Source organism: Lipotes vexillifer, unplaced genomic scaffold, assembly GCF_000442215.2.
Source record: "Lipotes vexillifer unplaced genomic scaffold, Lipotes_vexillifer_v1.1 scaffold970, whole genome shotgun sequence".
Classification (NCBI taxonomy): domain Eukaryota; kingdom Metazoa; phylum Chordata; class Mammalia; order Artiodactyla; family Lipotidae; genus Lipotes; species Lipotes vexillifer.
Window position 1 is genome coordinate 627,572 of NW_006783115.1, and position 21,221 is coordinate 648,792.

General features: G+C 47.0%; 2 protein-coding genes across 3 annotated transcripts in view; one reads left to right on the forward strand and one right to left on the reverse strand.

Annotated features, from left to right (window-relative positions):
• WSB2 (WD repeat and SOCS box containing 2) overlaps positions 1 to 7,487 on the forward strand; it is a 12,017-nt gene extending 4,530 nt beyond the window's left edge. Inside the window, exons 2-8 of one of the 2 annotated variants that reach the window (XM_007455848.1) lie at positions 911 to 1,155; positions 1,312 to 1,443; positions 4,178 to 4,278; positions 5,434 to 5,606; positions 6,307 to 6,417; positions 6,530 to 6,637; positions 7,253 to 7,487. In XM_007455848.1, the coding sequence (XP_007455910.1) occupies positions 911 to 1,155; positions 1,312 to 1,443; positions 4,178 to 4,278; positions 5,434 to 5,606; positions 6,307 to 6,417; positions 6,530 to 6,637; positions 7,253 to 7,415 (1,033 nt within the window). In that variant the 3' untranslated portion in view covers positions 7,416 to 7,487. The remainder of the gene's footprint in view (positions 1 to 910; positions 1,156 to 1,311; positions 1,444 to 4,177; positions 4,279 to 5,433; positions 5,607 to 6,306; positions 6,418 to 6,529; positions 6,638 to 7,252) is intronic. The other variant, XM_007455849.1, reaches the window with a different exon arrangement.
• A 2,244-nt stretch (positions 7,488 to 9,731) lies between these two features.
• On the reverse strand, positions 9,732 to 20,381 carry RFC5 (replication factor C subunit 5). Its single transcript, XM_007455850.1, has 11 exons — positions 20,183 to 20,381; positions 18,511 to 18,575; positions 18,104 to 18,240; positions 16,839 to 16,918; positions 16,163 to 16,236; positions 14,789 to 14,948; positions 13,989 to 14,070; positions 13,467 to 13,596; positions 12,815 to 12,892; positions 10,960 to 11,014; positions 9,732 to 9,888 (listed from the first exon to the last, which is right to left on the reverse strand). The coding sequence occupies exons 1-11, from the start codon at positions 20,251 to 20,253 to the stop codon at positions 9,792 to 9,794; spliced, it is 1,029 nt and encodes a 342-aa protein (XP_007455912.1). The 5' UTR covers positions 20,254 to 20,381; the 3' UTR covers positions 9,732 to 9,791.
• Positions 20,382 to 21,221: the final 840 nt, after the last annotated feature.

The following is a 21,221-nucleotide window of genomic DNA, read 5'->3' on the forward strand; positions in this document are numbered from 1 at the left end:
TTTCCCCCAGTTCGATAAACCACGGAGTGTGGCCATGTAGCAAAGCAGGACTGAATACTTATAGTGATAAAGTGTACCGCAGATAAGCGTTCTGCGTTTGCGGGCCGAACCCCAGGACTGTTCAATTGCTCATGCCTTTGAGAGATTGTCTGCGAGGCAGAGTGGTCGGCAGGGCCCTGTTTTTTAGGGACGGGGTCTTATTTAGCTTGTGTGGGCCTGTGTTTGAGCATAAGTAGAAGGTAAAAGGAAAGGCTTGGGCCACGAGATCTTTGAGGTCAGCGTGTGCCCCTGAACAGCTCTGTGAGGCCTTTCCTTGACTGCCCTGCTGGTTGGTTCCTGGACTGGATGTGCCATCAGAGAAGTAAATGAAAGGGCCTCATTCATTGATTGGAGCAGAGTGAGTGAAGGTGGAAATCAGCGTGTACCGAGCAAACTGTTGGCCCGAAAAATGGGTTTATTTTCCTGCTCCTTGGGGACTTGCTAAGCTAGAGATAAGGGGGGTGTGAGGCAGAAGAGTGGCAGATGGTTATTCAGGCTCTAAGTTCTGTCCTAGTTCCAAACCTACAGCATGCTTTCTTTCTCATGAGAAACATGGAGTGCATCTTTCCTTCCACGCACCAAAACCCAGGAGAACTTTCTGAAGAAGCAAGTGGCTCCCTGGAGCATCTGTGATCTAGTTATCCCACAAGGCAGGTTGCCCCACTGCAGGGCTGTCACAGATGGGATGAGCCATGGCCAGTGAAGTCTCTGTTACACGAATTCTAAAAAAAAAACAAGAAGAAAGGTCATACTAGAATTCACTGAAGGCCTATTTGTTTCTAGGATTTCAAAGGCTTAGGTACCCCAGAATGAAAAGTCGATGGACTTGGTGGCAATTTCATACTCATTAAGAACTCTCTGCTTTCCTCAGCATCCCTAAAGGGTTCGAAGCCAAAAGCCGAAGCAGCAAACATGATACAAAAGGGCGAGGCAGCCCAAAGGAGAAGACGCTGGACTGTGGGCAGATTGTCTGGGGCTTGGCCTTCAGCCCGTGGCCTTCTCCGCCCAGCAGGAAGCTCTGGGCACGCCACCATCCCCAGGTGCCAGACGTCTCTTGCCTGATCCTTGCCACAGGGCTCAACGATGGGCAGATCAAGATTTGGGAGGTACAGACAGGTAGGTCATTTCTGGCTGGGATCAGGCCCCAGGGGGCTCTCGTGCACATTCTGATCAGGGACCAGAGGGGCCGCCAGTTGGCTGAGGGGTGTGGCTGTGACCAGTAGACCAGAGCTGCCTCTCCCCCTGATCGAGTGCCCCTCTCTCTCACGCTAGGGCTCCTGCTTTTGAATCTGTCTGGCCACCAAGACGTCGTGAGAGATCTGAGCTTCACACCCAGTGGCAGTTTGATTTTGGTTTCTGCATCCCGAGATAAGACTCTTCGCATCTGGGACCTGAATAAACATGGTACGGAGGTGACGGAATGACTTGGCAACCCCAAAATACTGTATTTGCCCCTCTCTCTACTTGACCAGTGTCATTTTATCCAGAAGAGTGTTTCTCAGCCCTTTTTTCTGTTACTGCCTCCTAAGGAGACTTTTTAGACATGTTTTTCCTAGTCACCCCCCAGCCCCCTCACCACCTGGGAGATTTTCATGCCAAAAATACATTGAATATCTCTTCAGGTACTGGATGTGTATCTGTGCTTTGTACATAAGAAAGGTCAGATTTTTCTGGCCATCAAGAACCAGTTTTCACCCCTCTCGAAAGTACATGGTGAAGGATAGGTTTTGTCAGCTGTGGCACTCTTGCCACCCTGGGCTGGATAATTCTTTGTTACGGACCTTCCTGTGCATTCTGGTGTGGAGCAGCATCCTTGCCCTCTTAACCCGTGAGATGCCAGTAGCACCTTCTCTAGTTGTGACAACCAAAGACGTCTCCAGACATAGCCCAGTGTCAACATAAAGGCCACAGCCTCCCCGGGTTGAGAACCACTGATCTGGAAGAAGTCATCCATGTTGGGTGTTTCCTGTTAGAAGTAAAGTTTCTTTGTACGGTGGACTCTAGGTCTGCAAGAATCCTCTCAGGTTGGGGTGGGGAGGAGGGGGGCGGTCAGCCCTAGTGCAGTTCTGCTCTAAGCAGGACTGTATCTCGGAGCAGCCCGACGGAGAATTCCATACATCTCTGGTGTTTCTCTTCAGCTGGGAGGGTGACACAGGGAAGGGGAATTGGTTGCCGGGCCATTTCTCCCTCGCAGGCGTGGAGGGAGGTGGAAGGAGGAAATGGGGACGTGGGCGGTTCATGAAGAGCACCCTCGTCCCTGATGATGCAGAGTCCGAGCGGTGACTGTGCAGCTCTCCACACCACGAGAGGGGCCCTGTCCCTGCCCTCTCAGAAACGAGCCTGATAACTTGTCAGGCAACTAAGGAGGTGCTTGTGGTGTCCTCATCAGAAGGCGTCGAGTCACGCAGCGCGCCCTGGGTCCTGTCTGCCCGTTGCTGTGGAGCTTGTGGCTGTGTGGTCTGAGGTGGGCCTGCTGACTGGGAGGGTGCTCAGACACAGCGCCTCTTTAAATGAGTGTCGCAGGCACCTTGCCACCATCTGAGGCAGGGAGCGAGGACTCCCTGAAGGGGCTGAGAGTGGGCAGAATGGACTAGGCCAGTTACTAGGGCTTTTCAAGGAGAGGAGGGGACTAAAGTAGTGTCCCTGGGCATGGGGCCCTGCCCTCCCACCCTGCCTTGATTTATTCACTCACACTGACCCCAGGGGAGCAGGTATGCTTCTTACTTGAGAGCTGAAGAAACCATGACTGACTTTCACAAAATTTATTTCTGTATACCCACACATACACATGAATTCTTAAATGCATATGTATGACCATATACATTCTTCCCCCCTTTTTTGGGGCTTATCCCCCCAAACTTTCTCATCCTCCCCTCCTTTGCATTCCTCCATAATCCCCCTGCAGTCCTGTCACCCATGCTAAATAAGACCCTTCCATATTGCCTTCCATATTTTTCTCTATACTTGCATAATCCTATTCAGACACTCACTTTTTTTTATTATTTATTTCTGGCTGTGTTGGGACTTCATTGCTGCACGCGGGCTTTCTCTGGTTGCAGTGAGCGGGGGCTACTTGCTACTCTTCGTTGCTGTGCGCAGCCTTATTGCGGTGGAGTCTCTTGTTGCGGAGCATGGGCTCTAGGCGCGCTGGCACATGGGCTCAGTAGATGTGGCTCACAGGCTCTAGAGCGTAGGCTCGGTAGTTGTGGCGCACGGGCTTAGTTGCTCCGTGGCGTGTGGGATCTTCCCGGACCAGGGCTCGAACCCGTGTCCCCTGCATGGGCAGGCAGATTCTTAACCACTGTGCCACCAGGGAAGTCCCAGACACTCACTTTTACATTTGTGGATTTGGGGGTCATTGTTTCACAAAAATGGAATCATATTCTTCACATTTTTTCTGCATTTTTCTTTTTTATTAGACAGTACTCCATGGAAAATCTAGTTCCTTAATTTCATCTGACTTAACAGGTGGAATACTACCCTTTATTCATCCATTCCTCTGTTGATGGGCATTTAGCTTTTTCCCAGATGGAGATCTGAAGAGATGACGTGAGTGACCTAGGGTTATGCACTGAGTAAACAGTGGAGCCAGGATTCAAGGCCGAGTTTACCTGCCTCCAGAGCATGTGGCCCTAATTATGCTGCACCACTGCTCATCCAGACATCCTGGCGAGGGTGGGAGGAGGGTGAGAGTGGGATCCTTGTGGGCCAGGGGGAAACCATTACAGAGCATAAACGACAAAGAGTTGAAGGTAAACACTTTCAAATTTGGAAGGATGTTTCAGAGTAACTGAGGTGGTTGGGGGACCTGAAAAGAATGTTCTCTGTTATCAAAGGAATGTATCAAACCTGATCTGTGGACAGTCTTTGTCCCACTGACCTTGTGGATTTTGGTGAAACAGTAGGTAATGATTTCCCTTGGGCATTATAACGTCATGTTAGTAGATTTCAGGCATTTAAATGACAAATCCTGTCATATTTCCTTCTCTGCGTTAAAAAAGGGGCCCGTGGGCTCAGCTGCTAGAGAACCGCTGGATATAGTGGGTGGGGCTGGGGGGAGGCACCACTGCCGGTTCTTCAGGCTTGCTGCTCTGTGGTTTTGGGAGGCGGCTCACCGTGTGCTCCATTTCTCTGACAGGTAAACAGATTCAGGTGTTATCGGGCCACCTGCAGTGGGTTTACTGCTGCTCCATCTCGCCAGACTGCAGCATGCTGTGTTCTGCAGCTGGGGAGAAGTCGGTGAGTCTCAAGACTTGTGGTGCCCTTTGCTCTGTTGCTTCGGTTCAGGGAGGCAGCCTCATGCGTGAGAGGGTAAGTGAGCCAGTGTCCTTGAAAGCTGCCTGCAAATCAGCCCCAGCGGGAGGCACGCTGCCCGGCTGAGGCCCCTCCTTTTCTGATTTGCACTTTGACACAAACCAAAGGAGAGGAGGTGTTTGGAAGCAGATCGCTCCCGTCATGTCATGGGAGGGCTGTTTGCCTTCACAAGATAGGAAAGCCATGTTTTTTAAATTTCTTTCCCCGTTGGCGTCTACGATTTTAAAAGTTGGAACCCACATGTGGATCCAGATTTCCTTTGAACCATCTAATTTGAATCCACCTAATTAGGATTTCCATTCAAATCATAAAATGTACAGTAACTCGTTGAACTTTGTCCTGAAATCCTGTCTATTGTAACAAAAATACTAGAAACCCAGGAACAGTTTGGGAACCGATTGTTTGAGTTTTACATCTTCACTGAGCTGTTGTTTGCTGTGACCGACTTGGGAAAGTTAAGAGTTCACTATTTGGTACAGCTCAGGTGGTTAATCATTGATTTGAGGTTTGGAACTATGTGAAAGTGAGAGTTTTCTTAAAGGAAAAAAAGAAAATACTTCTTTTAATGATTCTCAGAAAGGTTTCAAGTAAGGAGCTAGGTCAGACCTACAGCCGTGGGGCAGATTTCTGTGGTCCTGTAAACCAGAGGGGGTTGTCAGATGGCTCTGTCGGGTGACCAGGAATTCACCTGTGACCCCTATTTTTGGTTTCAAGTGAAAGGACAAGGTAGCCCTTGGCTTAGGTCTCCAGCATGCATAGCCCTATTTGCTAAGAGCGCTCAGAGCAGGACCCAGAAGCCTCCCCTGAGCCATGCTGGCTGCTGTCTTCCTGAGGTCGGTTGTTTGATTCTCCCCTAAAGTAAGCTCCTTGAGCATGTCTGTTGGTTATGTGCCTCAAGAATTCAGACCTGTCGCTTTATTTAGGCCAGTATGACATGTTCTAGAAGAAACATAGAAAAGGGGCTGGAGAACTTAGCTCCCCCTGGCTGTGCGGCCTGGAGAGGCAAGGCTGTGCCTTCTCCTCACCGTTCACGTCCTGAGCACTGTTTCCGCCCTGACCAGGCACCTGTTCTTCCCACAGGTCTTCCTGTGGAGCATGCGGTCCTACACATTAATCCGGAAGCTGGAGGGCCACCAGAGCAGCGTGGTCTCTTGCGACTTCTCCCCCGACTCTGCCTTGCTTGTCACGGCTTCTTACGATACCAATGTGATCATGTGGGACCCCTACACTGGCGAGCGGCTGCGGTCACTCCAGTAAGGACTGCCTCCCCACTTCCGCTTCCCGGTGGGGTGTTCGATGGGAAACCTGTCTTGGTCCAGGACACAGTGTGTTCGTGCTTATTCTAAGGCACTGGTGTGCAGCAGCGTTTCATTGTCAATTCTCAGATTAGCCCCGAGTGCCTTCAAGTCTCTGGCTATAGGAGGCTCTCTGTACTGCTTTGGATTCAGCATTATGAAACCTCACAGTGACTCTTTCTTTCCACTTACTAATAACTGTAGTAACAGGTTCAGAATGATCCTCTTATTGAAACTGTTATTTCCAAAGTGAATTTTCATGTTCTCACCCACTTGGTCTACTTTTCCCCTTTGTCTCTGTTGTTTTCTGAAGCAAATAATAGGTAGTCCTATAATTATCATGTATCTTAGCCTAAAAAAGACTTTCAGTTTGTACTGTGGCATTAAAGCGAGGGCTGACCTACTTTGCATAAGGAAATCAGCACAGGGAATTAGTAATCCTTCAGCCCCTCCACGAGACACTGGAGCTGTATGAAAGGCACTTGTTTCCAGTCGTCTTTTCCAGTAGGCAAATCCCCAGGTTTTCCACATGGGGTACGAGACATGTCTGGAACCTTTTTGTGGCCATGGCACTTTGGCCTCCTGCCTGGGGATGAAAGGCAGAGGGCGGAGGGCAGCCATGACTCCAGGCCCACCTACTGTCCTGTGTCCTCCTCAGCCACACGCAGCTCAACCCCCCCATGGATGACAGCGATGTCCACATCAGCTCCCTGAGATCTGTGTGCTTCTCCCCCGAAGGCTTGTACCTCGCCACGGTAGCGGATGACAGGTAACGAAGAGAAAGCTCTTTCCGCGGCCTCAGAGCAAGTGCTGGAAACGGCTTGTAGCATCACCCTTGGGGTCTGGCCCCAGGTCTGCTGACACGTCCCTTTCTCCTCCAGGCTCCTCAGGATCTGGGCCTTGGAACTGAAAACTCCAGTTGCGTTTGCTCCTATGACCAATGGTCTCTGCTGCACATTTTTTCCACATGGTGGAGTTATTGCCACGGGGTATGTATCTGTTAGACGAACAGATGGGTAGCGATTTCTGCTGAGTATTCCATGTAGCTTTTTAAGGAAAGCAAGCATCTAGAATTTTCTTGCCTGTGAGGAAGGCTTTAAGGAAATCTGAGATTACATAAAATACTGACATTCTCTTCTGCTAATAGAGTTTATCATTTACTCTTAATATTTAACCTAAATGTCAACGTGAAAGATCTACAATTCATGCTACCTAACAGGCCAAGTCTGCAAGGAAGCAGAAATCAAGATGCAGCAGCATTTATATAGGAAACCATTTAGGGCAGAGACCACCTTACAGGGAACATCTGTAATTCAATAGGTGGCACTCTTCCCTGTTACATTTCAACCCATAGTATGATTTATGAAGGGCTGTGCTGACAGAGACAGCACTTTGGAACCAGAGGTGTCTTGAGTTCTCCTGCTGCCCTCAGCCTTAATTACTCAGCACCACAGCCTTCACATCTATTTCCAAGGTCCAGGTTGCGTTTCACTCTCCAGAGTCTCCTGCCAGTGCAAGTGAGAGTAGAAACATTGATATCTGTCCCAATGAAAACATACATTTCCAAGGTCTGCCGTAACGCACTGGTTTCCGTCTCGTTTCAGGACAAGGGATGGCCACGTCCAGTTCTGGACGGCTCCTCGGGTCCTGTCATCACTGAAGCACTTATGCCGGAAAGCCCTGCGAAGTTTCCTAACAACGTACCAAGTGCTAGCGCTGCCAATCCCTAAGAAAATGAAAGAGTTCCTCACGTACAGAACTTTTTAAGCCAGTCTCCACAGTCTTGTTTCCTCTGTAGCAGGATAAATCTTCCTGACGAGTAGCTGGAGCAATGGGCCAAACATCTGGTCTTGGATTGAAATAGAATCTCTCTTTGGGACTGTGAACAGAATGTAGCAAAACCAGATTGCAGTGGCCTCACCCGGGGTCTCTTCCCCATGAGGTGTGATGGTCAGTCTAGAAGAGGGATTCCACTTTCGCAGTGACAGAGCCTGACCTTAACCTTCAGTCCACTTAACGGACAGCAGTGCTGGACCCTCTCTGGTCATTTTGATTCCAAGAAGTTTCCACTCCCTCGACTGGAGTGTGGCTTCTGCTGAGTGTCCGTCATCGATGCAGATGCAGAGGAGGTGTCGGTGAAAGTTCTCTCCTGCTGGTCAGAGCCGCTTTGATGTCGACAAGGGCTTTCCTTCCTCTGACCCACAGGACAGTTTTCACAGAGCCGTCTAGTGTGAGATATTACTTAGCTTAACTGAAGTCCAGGTGACTCAGAGGCGTGCTCCTGATACAGACACTAGACTTGGCTTTTTTTTTTTTTTAAAGAAACAATGGTGTGCATGTGCCGGAGGCCAGATTTGTGTGTCTTGTTACACAGGACGTATTCCTCAACTGCATGACTGTATCAGTGGCTACTGAGTTATCTGTCAGTTGTTCGCCAGTTAGCATATTTATTTGTATTTTCTCAACAGATGTTAAGGTACAACTGTGTTTTTCTCAATGGTATCTAAAAACCATAGTACTTAATTCCAACAGTTGTGAAGATGTCTCTTAATTGTGTGAAGAATTGGTGTCGTCATCATTTCAGCTGATTTTCTTCTGTACAAGATCTGACTTGACTGCTTCACCTCATTGGACTCATCAGCCAGTCTCAACTCTGCCCCTAAACACAACTAGCTCCTTAAAAGTACTGTTCTTCGTGGCGTATAGTTATCTAATCAAGACACCTCATTCAAACAAAATCTGCCTTTGGAAAATTTAATATATTTTAAATTATTTTAAAAGAAATGCAACATCTTATCCTTTGGCTTTCTTACTAGGTGCTTTGTGGAGGCCTGTGTACCATGATAAAACGTGTTGAAAAAGCAGAGGAGTCTCTCCTCTGCTGCCTTTGTTGCTGAAAGAAAAACATTTCAAGATGAGAGGCTTTCATCGAAGGAAAGAAAGTTAAAAGCTTTTGGCTTGCCGTTTCATTTTTTCCATTAAGGAAAAAAAAAAAAACACCTTTTAAAACTAGTGAGTACAACAAGACAGCTGGGAACGGATTGGGCAAAATTAAGTTTTGTGGTTATCTTGAAATATCATGTACAGTGTAGTCTGAGAGGCTCTGGGCCGCCTCCTTGAGCCCCTCACCCCACACCCCCAGCCATTAGCTTCAGACCTTGCTTTTGTCCTTTGGCAGCGAGGCCTATATGTGTGATGCACATAACCGACTTCTCCCTTTTGATAGTATAAGAATTGGACACCTTTATAAAGAACAGCCTCCAAAGAAGGTTGATTCTCTGATATCAGGGACGGAGGAGGCTTTTTCATATAAATGCAAGCTGAACAAGTCAGCGTCTGTATAACTGGCTAAGGAAAGAGGAGTCACTTGTAACAACAAGCAAGCTGCTTTATTTTTATTGTGCAGAACACTATCACACATATAGCACAAATGCTTGCAGATAAACTGCATTACATTTAGATTAAATACGAAGCGTCTCAATCCTTTCAGCACTTGCAGGTTTAGAGTCAGGCTTAGTCTTATGTGCCCTGGGTTCAACAAGCCAGTGTTGAATGACCTCTGGCCCCAACAGCATCATTTAAAATAAATGTTTTCGCTACTCTCCACACCACAATTGGGAACCTGCTAGCAACTCCTCTCCTTCAAAAGGAGAAATAAAAAGGCCAGTTTTAAAGTAAGAAAGAAAATTGAGTCCACTTTATAAGAGTATAATGGTTTGGGCCAGAAACCCATTAACACCTATTTAAAGTAGCGCCACAGATTAGATTTACAAACTTAAGTCTGAACATGTTCTTTTTACCTTGAGTTGGAAGACACTTGGACTGTATTAGATTTGAAAGCCTGATATTCCAAATGGGGTAGCCCATTTCCTATCATCCAGGCAACTGAAGGGTAAAAGCCTTAAGGCTTAAAAGGTTTTGCTTCTTTTCCCCCCTTATAAAACACAAATGGGCAGCGCAGTGAGAGCTGTACCTTAAAACTGCTTTGTACCATCCCTGCTCCAACCAGCCACAAACACGGTACTTTGGGTACATGTCTGCCCACCCAAGCCTGGAACAATTTTCCGAAAGGGGGGGTGACTGTGTCCCCTGCTTTCCAGTCACTGCTGGGCCTGAGAATAGGCAGCAAGTGGTCCTCAGCATCTAGGCTTCTGTGACAATCAGGTCTCTGGTGACTTGAAAAGCGGCAATGAGGGAACTCAGCTGTATCTTCTCATTGGTGCCAACAGAAAGTCTGTACCTAAAAGAAATCAAAAGGTAAGAAGAGAGAATATCACAACAGCTGCCTTTTGAAGAGAATAATAGCAGTCAGACTGAAAGTTGGCCAGGGAAGGATTGGAAAGAGGTGAGAGAAATTCATTCTGGGCAGCAATCTCGTACATGTCCCCTAATGTTTTTGTTGCCTCAAACACTCCTTTATAAATTTGATTCAAACTGGGGGCCGGGGTGGGGGGAATATTAAATTAAAAAAATAATTGTTCCCAGTAGCAGTGTTCTGAACTTAACTTTGTTCAAGCTCTATACAGATATGCAAAATTTATGTGATTAGGCATTATTTCTTCACATGCAAAATGCATCAAGAGGAATTATAAGATTCCCTTCCTCGTAATTCACTGGGAACTTTGGCTGCCGTATCTGTGGTTCTGTGGTCAATAAAGCAAGACACTGGTATTTCATCTTGACACCTTTCAAGTGCCCAGCCACTGAAAGCAAAATCATGCTACTCACATTGTAGTGATAAGAAGTGACCTAATTGGTACGTGTGAAAGCCAACGACGGCAAATTAGTTGGCTTACATGCACATCTATTTTGAACCTAGTGCTTTTGTCTACTTAAATGATAGCTGCCAGCTTCACTGGGGGCTAATAACTGTGTTTACTGAAGCAGGCAAAGTGGAAAATTGAGTTTATGTTTACTTTCCCTGTAATATGCTTTCGTATGCCAAAAGGCCTTAATAACAGCTGGATAGCTGGCCGTCCCCAAACGACCTAGATGTCTGAACTGAATGAAGCAGGCTTCCCAAATGACAAGAGCATGTCTAGAACCAAGGTGGACCAGGCCTCTGAGGTCGAAGGAGAGGCCTTTATCTCAAATACGTAACCGAGCTGTACCTGTCTTTGTGTTTATCCATGTTCTTTACATAAGCAGCTCACACCCTTCCCTGTGCTTTGTTCAATAATTCCAGCAAAAACTAAACTGTACTGTATATGAGTGATTTAGACAAAACAGTTGAAACCAAGCAAGGAGAAACAAAAAACTCACAACGGGGAAAAAGGAGGAAAAGAATTAAAACTGGGAAATAAATACTCACTCAATATCTGCCATTTTGGTCAATAAATGTATTCGAACTGAAGATGGAAAGTCAACTGGGGGAAAAACAAAATCAAATGAGTGGGGTCTGTCATTACCTACTATAAAAAAAAAAAAATCACAGAAGACAAGCATGAGTTTCCACATCAGATACGTAAGACTAACCTCTTGAGGCCACAGATCTCAAGATACCACACCTCTAAGAGGTAAAAACTGCATAGGTTTTCATAGTTTTTATTCATTTTAGTCTTCGCAGGGTAGCCAAAAAGAAAAATGAGCAGGTTCCAGAGTGATTGTAAGACGGAAGCGCCGTCCACTCTGCCGTCAGCACTGGGCCACTCTGTAAGTTACCGTGAAAGCGAAGTTCTCACTTGCTGTCCCATTTTTTTTTTTTTTGTGGTACGTGGGCCTCTCACTGTTGTGGCCTCTCCCGTTGCGGAGCACAGGCTCCGGACGCGCAGGCTCAGTGGCCATGGCTCACGGGCCCAGCCGCTCCGTGGCATGTGGGATCTTCCCGGACCAGGGCACGAACCCATGTCCCCTGCATCGGCAGGCGGACTCTCAACCACTGCGCCACCAGGGAAGCCCTGCTGTCCCAATTTTAAAAACAAATATAACCACTGTAAAGCAATTATACTCCAAAAAAGATGTTAAAAAACAAAAAACAAATAATTGATTTTTCAAAGTCGATTCATGCCCAGCATCCACAAAGTGCAGAGCTGGGCCTGAGCCAACCATGTTCTTGGGCAGAATTTCACATGCCAGCCAGCCAGGGAGAGGCCTGGAAAGGCACTGGCAGAACAGTGTTGGTGGACCCAAGTGTCTGCAGGTGGCTGCTGGGCAGGCAGAGCTTCTCCACAAAGCTGAAGAGCACATCACTTAGAGCTCAAAGACACACTCGTGTCTGGTTCTCCCCAAGAAGGGCCAACTGGATTGGTCTGGGGTGATTCACATGTGCTCTCAAGGTAGAGAAGCAATTCTCTGTACAGGACATACGACCAAGTGTGGAACTAAAGACGGTTTAGCTGAGGTTGCTTTGGTTTTGTGAAGCTAGATCTTCCTCCTTTCTTTTTGGGGAAAATAGCCTTTTAGAAATACAAACTCCAACATACTGCTGTAAAATACAAACCCTTGGAGGAAATGTTAGCCTTTAGGAGTTTCTTTCCTGTTTTCCCCCAGCATTCTAGAAGTCAAAAGAGTATTTTGGGGGCTTCCTTGGTAGCGCAGTGATTAAGAATCCACCTGCCAATGTGGGGGACACAGGTTCGAGCTCTGGTCCGGGAAGATCCCACATGCCGCGAAGCAGCTAAGCCCGTGCGCCACAACTACTGAGCCCGTGTGCTACAACTACACGCACCTAGAGCCCGTGCTCTGCAACAAGAGAAGCCACCACAATGAGAAGCCCATGCACCGCAACAAAGAGTAGCCCCTGCTGGCCACAACTAGAGAAAGCCCGTGCACAGCAATGAAGACCCAATGCAGCCAAGAATAAAATAAATAAAATGAATTTATGAAAAAAAAAGTATTTTTGGAACAAGGTTTTAAAAGCAAGACACAGACACACAAATACTGGGTTGGCCAAGAAGTTTATTCGGTTAGTGAATATGTTCAATAAAGTTCTTCGCGAAAATTAAAAATGTGTCTTTTAGTTTTACTTAAACCCGAATGAACGTTTTGGCCAACCCAATAAAAACATAAATAACAAAACAAAACTGAAAATGAGGGGCCGGGTTTACACCTCTTCATTCCTGTTTCTGTTTCCAAAACGAAGCGTCACGTTCCCTCTCCAGCCACCCTTAACCCCAACGCGTGCCACCTTCTGCATAGCTTCTGAACTGGGGAAGAACCTAGGTTACCTCTGTGCACAAACAGGTGTATCTCTGTCAGGATGTCATGTAATGCCAACCCCTTTAGAGTTTTCAACTCCATGATATCTAGAGAGGAGCAGTTAAGGCAAAGGGAACAAATTCCAGAACAAACACTGCGGAGAGTGACTTGAAAGTAGGGCTTTTCATACCAACACAGCTGTTTCCTTCAATCTGCAGTTGCACGTGTTGGACCCCAGTTCTTATTTTTCTGTTTTCATCTCCATTAAGGGAGATGAAAGATATCTCTGTCTAGTAGAGAACAGAACCAAATGCACTGCCCAAAAGGCTTTCCATCGCTACAGCTAGATTTTAATTTCATAGAAAAACAAGAGTAACACTAACTGCTTGAAAATGACTGCACCTTCCACCCAAGGTCTAAGTGCTTCCCTCCCATCTGTGAGTTAAGCTGTTTCAAGCCATACCCAGCTCAGGGCCCTTCAGGAACAACCTGGGGCATGAAAGACAAGTACCCATCCCCCCCACAGACATCTTGCTCCCATGACAAGCTGAAAGGTGTCCCGTGCAGCCACTTGTCTTTTGCCAGTAGAGGGTGTAGGTGCTGCCTGCAGCCTGGGCTTGTGAGGCCATGTTCAGGCCTTGGGCACCAAATGCGCTGACTGAAGGACAAGAGAAAGGATACTCCTGTAGGCCGTGGTGAAGTCTTGATTCAACATCCAGTCCAGAATGTTGGCGATGTCTGACTTGAGTGGGTGCCCTGTGCAGGTGTAGACAGTCTCCTCTGTCACCTTCCCAAAGGCCATGTTGGTGCTCTGGGCAGACAGGGGGAGAGTCACCACGGCTGCTGCAGCCACTGAGCTGCAGGAGGGTCAGGGGGAAACTGCAGAGGCAGCAATGCGGGTGGGCACAGGAGAGCTCGAGCCCTGTACTTTTTAAACTGCTAAGAGCTGGCCGCATCAGAGGAGGCCACTGCTTGTCGGCTACGTTACTTTGCAGAGTCCTTCCCCATCTTTCCCTTATTTGCAACAAATTATTCTTTCAATTAATCAAAACACAAAGGTGGGCGTACATCTATGACATACTATGAGATGTCTTACCAGTTCCAGATTTCTGAATTAACACATCGGTCATGCTATTGCTTATGTCTTTCTTGAAAAAGTATTCTGAAGCGACAACTCGAGATGTGCTAGGAGTGGTGCCCTACCTGCAAGATGTTCAGAGCCCTTCGCATGTCTCCACTGGAAAGAGTTACGAGCGCTTTCATCCCATCTTCACTTATGTCAACTCTGCAAGGAAACAGGCGGGACGGATAGAGAGGCCCTGAGAGCACAAATGCTCCCCGAGGGGACAAGATGGACTGTGAAGATCAAGGCTTTGAAACAATGAAAGAGAAAAAAGGGAAGGACGGAGTGAACAATACTCTCCTGATTTACAGGCTCCAGAACTTGCTCTGGCTACTGGGGACGTGGGCCTCATGTGAGTAGTCACAGCCCAGTCCAAGTCTAGCAAGACCATCATTTGGGGCCAAGCATTGCTATGTTGAGCAGGTAGCTTTGAATTCTGTTCTCTGGAGAGGAGAGGGTGCTGGCGAGATCTGTGCTCGCAGAGCCCAAGCACCTGTCGAATCAGCAGCAGCTCGGGCTGGCTACTTGCTTGGCATCTGATCACGCAGAATGTGATGTCTCAGGACCTTCCCTGCTAGTTGAGAAAGGTTACAGGCATCTTAATGGGAGGGACCTGGCAGCGTGCAGTTTCCAAAGACAAAGAGTAGGAGGAAAGCGGGACCGCTTCTAGGGGAGGATGATGGACTCCAGTAAGGAACCAAATGACCTTTATGAAGAATGCCTGTGAACTACCAGGGCGGCCGACAGACAGTGAGGTTTACCCTGTGCCAGGCTCTCCCGAGTTGTTTACAAACGTCATCGCCTTCAGACGTACCAGTAGCCGCCTTACATGACACCCAGTTCCCAAGGCCCCCCTTCCCCTGCTTTTCAACATACTTACTTCTCTTCTTCTGTGACATGTTCCAGGCGGGGAACCATGAGTTCAGGGGTCAGGGGACCAAATCGGAACCTTGTACACCGGGACTGCAAGGCGGGGATGATCTTTGACAGATAGTTACAGATGAGGCAAAATCTGGTATTTTCAGTAAATTTCTCAATCACTGGCAAGGGAAAAGAGAACCACCTCATGTCCATCCTGATTCTTCAAGGGACCCAGAAACCCTGAACTTTCCTATGGTCACGTGAAGCGGGGAATCAAGAATGCAAACAAGTGGGAATGCTACTGTAGCAAGAGAGGGTGAGCCTGGAGACCAGCCACTCTCTCCCCAGAGCTGAGGAACACATCACGTCCACGGGACTGAACAAAATGCTTCCTTTTTCATGACTGGCTGTGATTCTGGCACTCTTGCCATTCCATTCCACTAAGATATGAAATCCAGTATGCCTGCCCTTTTGCATAAAATTCTATTTGGCAAATGGATGATGTGCCACCTTCTACTGGGCGGGGGAGGGGGATGGCTTTTTGCAGACTTTCCAGTGGACCTTGTCTCGAACCCTTAGAGCATTCAAGAAAGCATTAACCCGAATTCAGAGATGCCTATGACACCAGTTTCATCCTGTAGGTACCAACGTTCTCACGTTGGGATCTGCCCACACTGACTCTACAGAATAAGATGCTGAAGAAAGGTGGCCAAAGCCTCTAGGACCAGAAGATATTCTGTCCTCCTCCTCCGCTTCTTAAACATGGGCTACAATCCACCCCTCCCCAGAATTCCTAAAGATCATCTTCTCTCCTAGCTGTCTACCGCAGAATCTTAATGAGAGAGATTAAGAATGTCCTTGCAAAGAAATTAACTGCACCTTTAAGACCAACAAATCACAATATACTCTCCTTTCCTGGCCCAATCATTCTCCTGGCAAGTAGGGAAGTCATATCAGCTTTCTGAGTGCAACTAAATTTCCAGTGTTATTTTCCTGGCTATATTGTATCTAACAGTACCAACAGCAGAAAGACCTATCTAGCAGTTTAGAAATGAAAGACTTCCCATCATTCCCTCCCATCAAACAGTACAAATTCTCAACCCTGAAATTGAACCCAGCGGAAAAGGAGGATGAAACACCAGTGTCTGGTCATACCTAGAAGTCCCCAAAAGGCTAATGTCTTTACGCTATTAAAAGGGGTAACCACCGGTATAGAGATTTTTGTCTAGGTCATCAGGTGGGATACACAGTGAAAGGTATACAGAGATTTCGCTGGGCCAGAAGATGAATGAAAATTGAAAAGAAGCCACATCCTATCTCATGGCCAAAGTTGCTAACTCTCCTTCCAAAGCATTCCTCAGCCACACACACCGTACACGGCTGTGCTCCTTACCTCTCCGCAAGGCGTTCTGGGCGTCCTGAGTCATGGCATCAGCTTCATCCAAGATCACTAGTTTAAAGCCTTTCCTAGGAAAACAAATGGTACCACCTAAAAATCTTCAATCTCCCTTTGACTTCCAGGCCCAAACCTACACCTTCACATTTGTGCCATCAGGCCCTGGCTCATGAAGTTCATTTCTCCTAGAACTCTGACCAAAGCAGACATCTGTGGTCAAAGCACATGGAGGTCTAATTTCTGTATTTGTGTTAGATTATGTCCTCTGGCACCTTCATCTTTCTTCCACCCAGTAGCCTCTTATTCTATTCTAGTGCTGCTTTTTCAAACTCTTTTTCTTTTTTTACCACCATCCTAGTTATCCACCCTGATCTCAATTCATTTTTGTTTAAATTCAAACTAGCTCCTCCAGTCCTATGATGTAATGAAATTAATGCTTCCCCAGAGAACTTGCTAATATAGATTTAGATAATATTTTGTTTTAATGTTTGCATTTTAATATGTCTTACCACCATTCCTGTACTTTATCTCTTTTTCATGACTGCTTTTGATAAAGCCTTTTTCTTTTCCCCTTACTTTTACAAACTGGCAAAGGAAAGGATTTAAGAAATTAAACTCTATCACCTCACTGATCAAAATCTTTAGGGAGAGAAATTATGCAAAGAATTCTTACTTAAATATTGTCCTCGTGCTAGCAAAGCTCAGGATTGGTCCCCGAACAATATCTATTCCTCGGTCATCTGAAGCATTCAGCTAAATGTGAAAGAGAGAAGCCAAAATAAATAGAAAACGTGTTGGTGTGCTAGCTGTGAATTAATGTATCTTTTCATCAATCCTGCTCAGCAAGCTAGATCTCTAGTTCTAAGGACAGATAAGAGATAATCATTAAAAATAAGATGACAATTATATTTAAAACTTACAACTCACTAGATCATTCCATTATACTCTGAAAGGCCAGTCAACACGAGTCTTTCCTCCCCCTTCTGAGGACAAAATCACTGACGTGCTCCGGGGGATAATTAACTGGTCTGCTCAGGGTGAACAGTGCCTCTGGCAGGAGCAGAATGATGCTAATTTTAGCTACCACAACCCAGAGCAACCCAGAAGTTACCAAGTCTTTAATACAATGAAGTAAGAACACTGGTGGCAGCAAGGTTCTATAATACAAAAGCAAGTTAAACAGTTTTTTTCTTACAACAGACAATATTTAGAATTTCGTAAGCTAAGTATATCGCTCGAGTCCTAGGAGTAAACAGATGGCATACTCAAATTCAGTAATTTGAAGAGAATTAAATGAAGAGATAGTTTAAAAGGTGCTGGTGAGGTGTGGGGAAACCACAAGGGCTATGCAATACCTCAAGGCCTACTGGGGCCCATTATCACCCCCAAGTCTTAAGGGGTTGGTGGGGGAGTGGCACTGGCGGCTGGGGGGGTGGGGGGAGGGGAAGGCTGCGTGCTCTGCCCTGCGGGTGGGGGAGCTGTTGGCCTGTGGTGACCCCCAGGGCAGGACCAGGCATCCTTCTCCCTTCCCCCACCCCTTCCAGGCCCCTGCTGGCCAAGCCCAACCAGGAGCCAGAGGGCAAGAGAGTTCACAGTCAACACAGCTCAGCCTTCTGGGGCGGGGCAAGAAGAGCATGGAGCAACATGCAGAAGGGATCTGGGGGCACATGGGAGACAGCCATCAACCGAGCAACCACTGAGGATTTGGGTTAAAGTTGGCAACAGCAAAGAAAGACACCTAGTCCTACCACTGCCCTTTAGCTTATACCAGTCCAGGCAAAAATGTCAATTATAGAAAAAAAGTGAATTAAAACATCTTATGTCTTCTTCTTTCCCAACCACCAGCAGGGCAACTAACTTGTAAAGTAAAACAAAACTAGCACAACTAAAAGTAAGAGGCTGGAGTCCTTTGAGAGTAACAGTAAACCTCCCATTTACCTCCAAGACCATGGAGCCAAATTCCTTATCTTTGTACAGCTGTTTAGCACAGGCCAGGATGGTGGATGTCTTTCCCGTCCCTGGAGGACCATAGAGAAGGAGGTGCGGCAGGCGGTCCTCACTGATAAACTTCTGAACTGAAGGTCAGGGGGAGAAAGAGAGAGGCCATCAGTCTGAGAGTTGCCTCATTCACTGCAGGCCCGAGTTGGGCTGAAGGCACTTCAACCATATGTTCAAATCTGGGTCTGATGCAGGAATGAAAAATATGAAGGACTCAGCTCTTAAAGCCACATCCCAGAAAGCTCAATCAGATCCTTCAAAATTATTACTCAGTAGACACAACATTCCTAAGAAGTGTATCCAGGTCCTTCGACTAGGATACCAGCCGCTGACCCATGGATACATACTGGTACTCAAGATGTCCTGATGAGAAATGAGATCATCCAGTGTCTGTGGCCGGTATTTTTCAACCCTGAAATACAATTTAGCATTGATTACAACATATATAAAGGCGAGAACATTTTGTTATATGCAAAAGAATCCTTTCATATCCTAACTAGAAGACAAAGAGATACAAAACCCTTTAACAGTGGTTCTCAACTGGGGCCATTCTGTCCTCCAGTGAACTCTTGATAATATCTGGAGACATTTTCCACTGTCAAAGCTGAGTGGGGGGGTACTACTGGCATCTAGTGGATAGGCACCAGGGTTGCTGTTAAACATGCTGCAATGCACAGGACAACCCCCATGCCCTCCCCCGACACCCCACATATCTGGGCCCAAATATCAATAGTGCTGAAAAACTGCTCTCATTTCATCTTTCCAGCTGTCTGCCTATAATCTCAACCTGGATGGGCACCTAAGTTAATCCAAAATTGAACTCATATCCAAATATAAATTAACAGATGAATGGATAAATAAATGGTGGTATAGCCACACAAGGGAACGTTATTTGGCAATAAAAGGAAATCAATCACTGATATAAGAAGCCAGTAACGGGACATCCCTGGTGGTCCAGTGGGTAAGTCTCTGCAGTCCCAATGCAGGGGGCCCAGGTTCGATCCCTGGTTGGGGAATTAGATCCCGTGTGCATGCTGTAACTAAGAGTTCGAATGCCGCAATGAAAGATCCCACATGCCGCAACGAAGATCCTGTGTGCCACAACTAAGACCGGGTGCAGCCAAAATAAATAAATAAATATTTTTTTTAAAAAAAGAAGCCAGTCACAAAAGGCCACGTATCGTATGACTCCATTTATGAAATATCCAGAATAGGCAAATTCATAAGAGACAGAAAGTAGATTAGTGGTTGCCACGGGCTGAGGGAGGGGAGAATGGGGAGTTGCCAATGGGTACGGGGTTTCCATTTGGGATGATGAAAAATTTTGGAACTATATAGTGGGATGGTTACATAACATTCTGAATGTACTTAATGCCACTGAATTGTACACTTTAAAATGGTTACAACTGTGAATTGTATGTTATGTATTTTTACTACGATAACAATAAACTGAAAAGAAACAACTTGGAGTTTTCCGAAATCAAGTCAAATCCATTCAGTCTTTAAACCATCACGAAGACACAGTTGTGTAAGTAGGATGGTTAAGAGTGCAAGCTCTGAATCTGGACCGGCTGGGTTCAAATGCAAACTTATCTTCCAACTCTGGACCTTAGGCAAGTCATTTAACCTTTTGGTAAAACTGGAATAACAGTACCTTCTTCCTAGTGTCTTTGTAAAATTCAAACATCTAATAGGGTGCCTGCTAATCTAATAGAAAGTCACTTAAATAAAAGTTTACTAGGGAGCGTTGTTACCATCATCATCATATTATTCTAGTTTAGAATCTGACCAATAATCGTACCGAGAGAAGAGAATATTTTGGCAAGAGAGAAGAATATTTTGCCACGGAGGTCAGTGTAGTGTCAGAAGACACGAGATCGAACCCCTGTGCTGTCACCCAGGTGGGACCCTGGGGCGGCGGGGCGAGGACAAGCTGGGGACCTGCCACTTGCCCACTCCGGCCACCACCTCCCCGCGCGGCCGACCCCCCTTCCCCGCGGCAGCCGGGCCTCCTCCTACCAGGGCAGGTTCCTGATCTTGCCCCCCTCGGGCTGCTGCTGCTGCTGCTGCTTGTGCGCTGAGGTCTCCATGACAGGGTGACGGAAGTGGCTGGGTCCGGTGGGCTTGTCGCCTACACCAGGTGTCTGCACCGAGACCAGTCAAGACGTGACCCCCAAGACCCACGTACTTACAGTTCGCGCGCAAACGCAACTCTCGCGAGGTTTAGCTGCTTGCTTCCGACTTCCTCCCTCGGTCCCGCCCCCTCCCCGTTGCTAAGGCCTCTGTTGCCTGGTTACCGGGAGGCCCTGGCCGTCAGCCTAGTTCCAACTCCGCCGTTCTAGCCGGGGCTGCCCTCTCTCTGGTGCGGCGGGGCGTCCCGAGGCCAGCGAGCGCGGGAGCAGGAGAGGCAAGGCCACCCCTTACAGTTCTTGAATACAGTTGCCGTATGAAAAAAGGCTCCAAATACTTTTTTGGCCCCAAAGCTGGCAGGTGAGTACTTCAAATTGAAAAACAATTCCAAGCACAACTCCAACTCCAATCCGTCTCCCAAATCCATTTCCTTCACCCAACAAAATTTACAGAACTGACCGACCTCCAGAAACAACTCCAGAGCGAAAATAAATAAGTAAGTAAGTAACTTCCACTTAGGTTAACGTGTAACTGGAAAAGGCTAGTTAGTAAGCATAGAGGACAGACTGCCTCTGATCTCAAGCTACTGAGGAGAAGCGGTATCAAAATGTTAGCATTTTTTTCTGAGGTGAGGGGATTATGGACTACTTTTGTTTTCTTCTATTTTGCTGGTCTGTATTCCCAGCACTGAGTATGTATTACATCCATAATTTTTTTTTTTTTTTTTTGTTCTTTTGCGGTACGCGGCCCTCTCACTGTTGTGGCCTCTCCCGTTGCGGAGCACAGGCTCCGGATGCGCAGGCTCAGCGGCCATGGCTCACGGGCCCAGCCGCTCTGCGGCATGTGGGATCTTCCCGGACCGGGGCACGAACCCGTGTCCCCTGCATCGGCAGGCGGACTCTCAACCACTGCACCACCAGGGAAGTCC

Bases quoted from the DNA above. Each gene is read 5' to 3' on its own strand.
- RFC5 (XM_007455850.1), bottom strand. From the start codon at position 20,253: ATGGAGACCTCAGCGCACAAGCAGCAGCAGCAGCAGCAGCCCGAGGGG. The intron at 11,015-12,814 runs GTAACCTAGGTT...TTTTTCCCCCAG, and splicing joins ACACCTGTTTGTGCACAGAG to TTGACTTTCCATCTTCAGTT. The intron at 9,889-10,959 runs GTGAGTATTTAT...GATTTCTTTTAG, and splicing joins ACCAAAATGGCAGATATTGA to GTACAGACTTTCTGTTGGCA.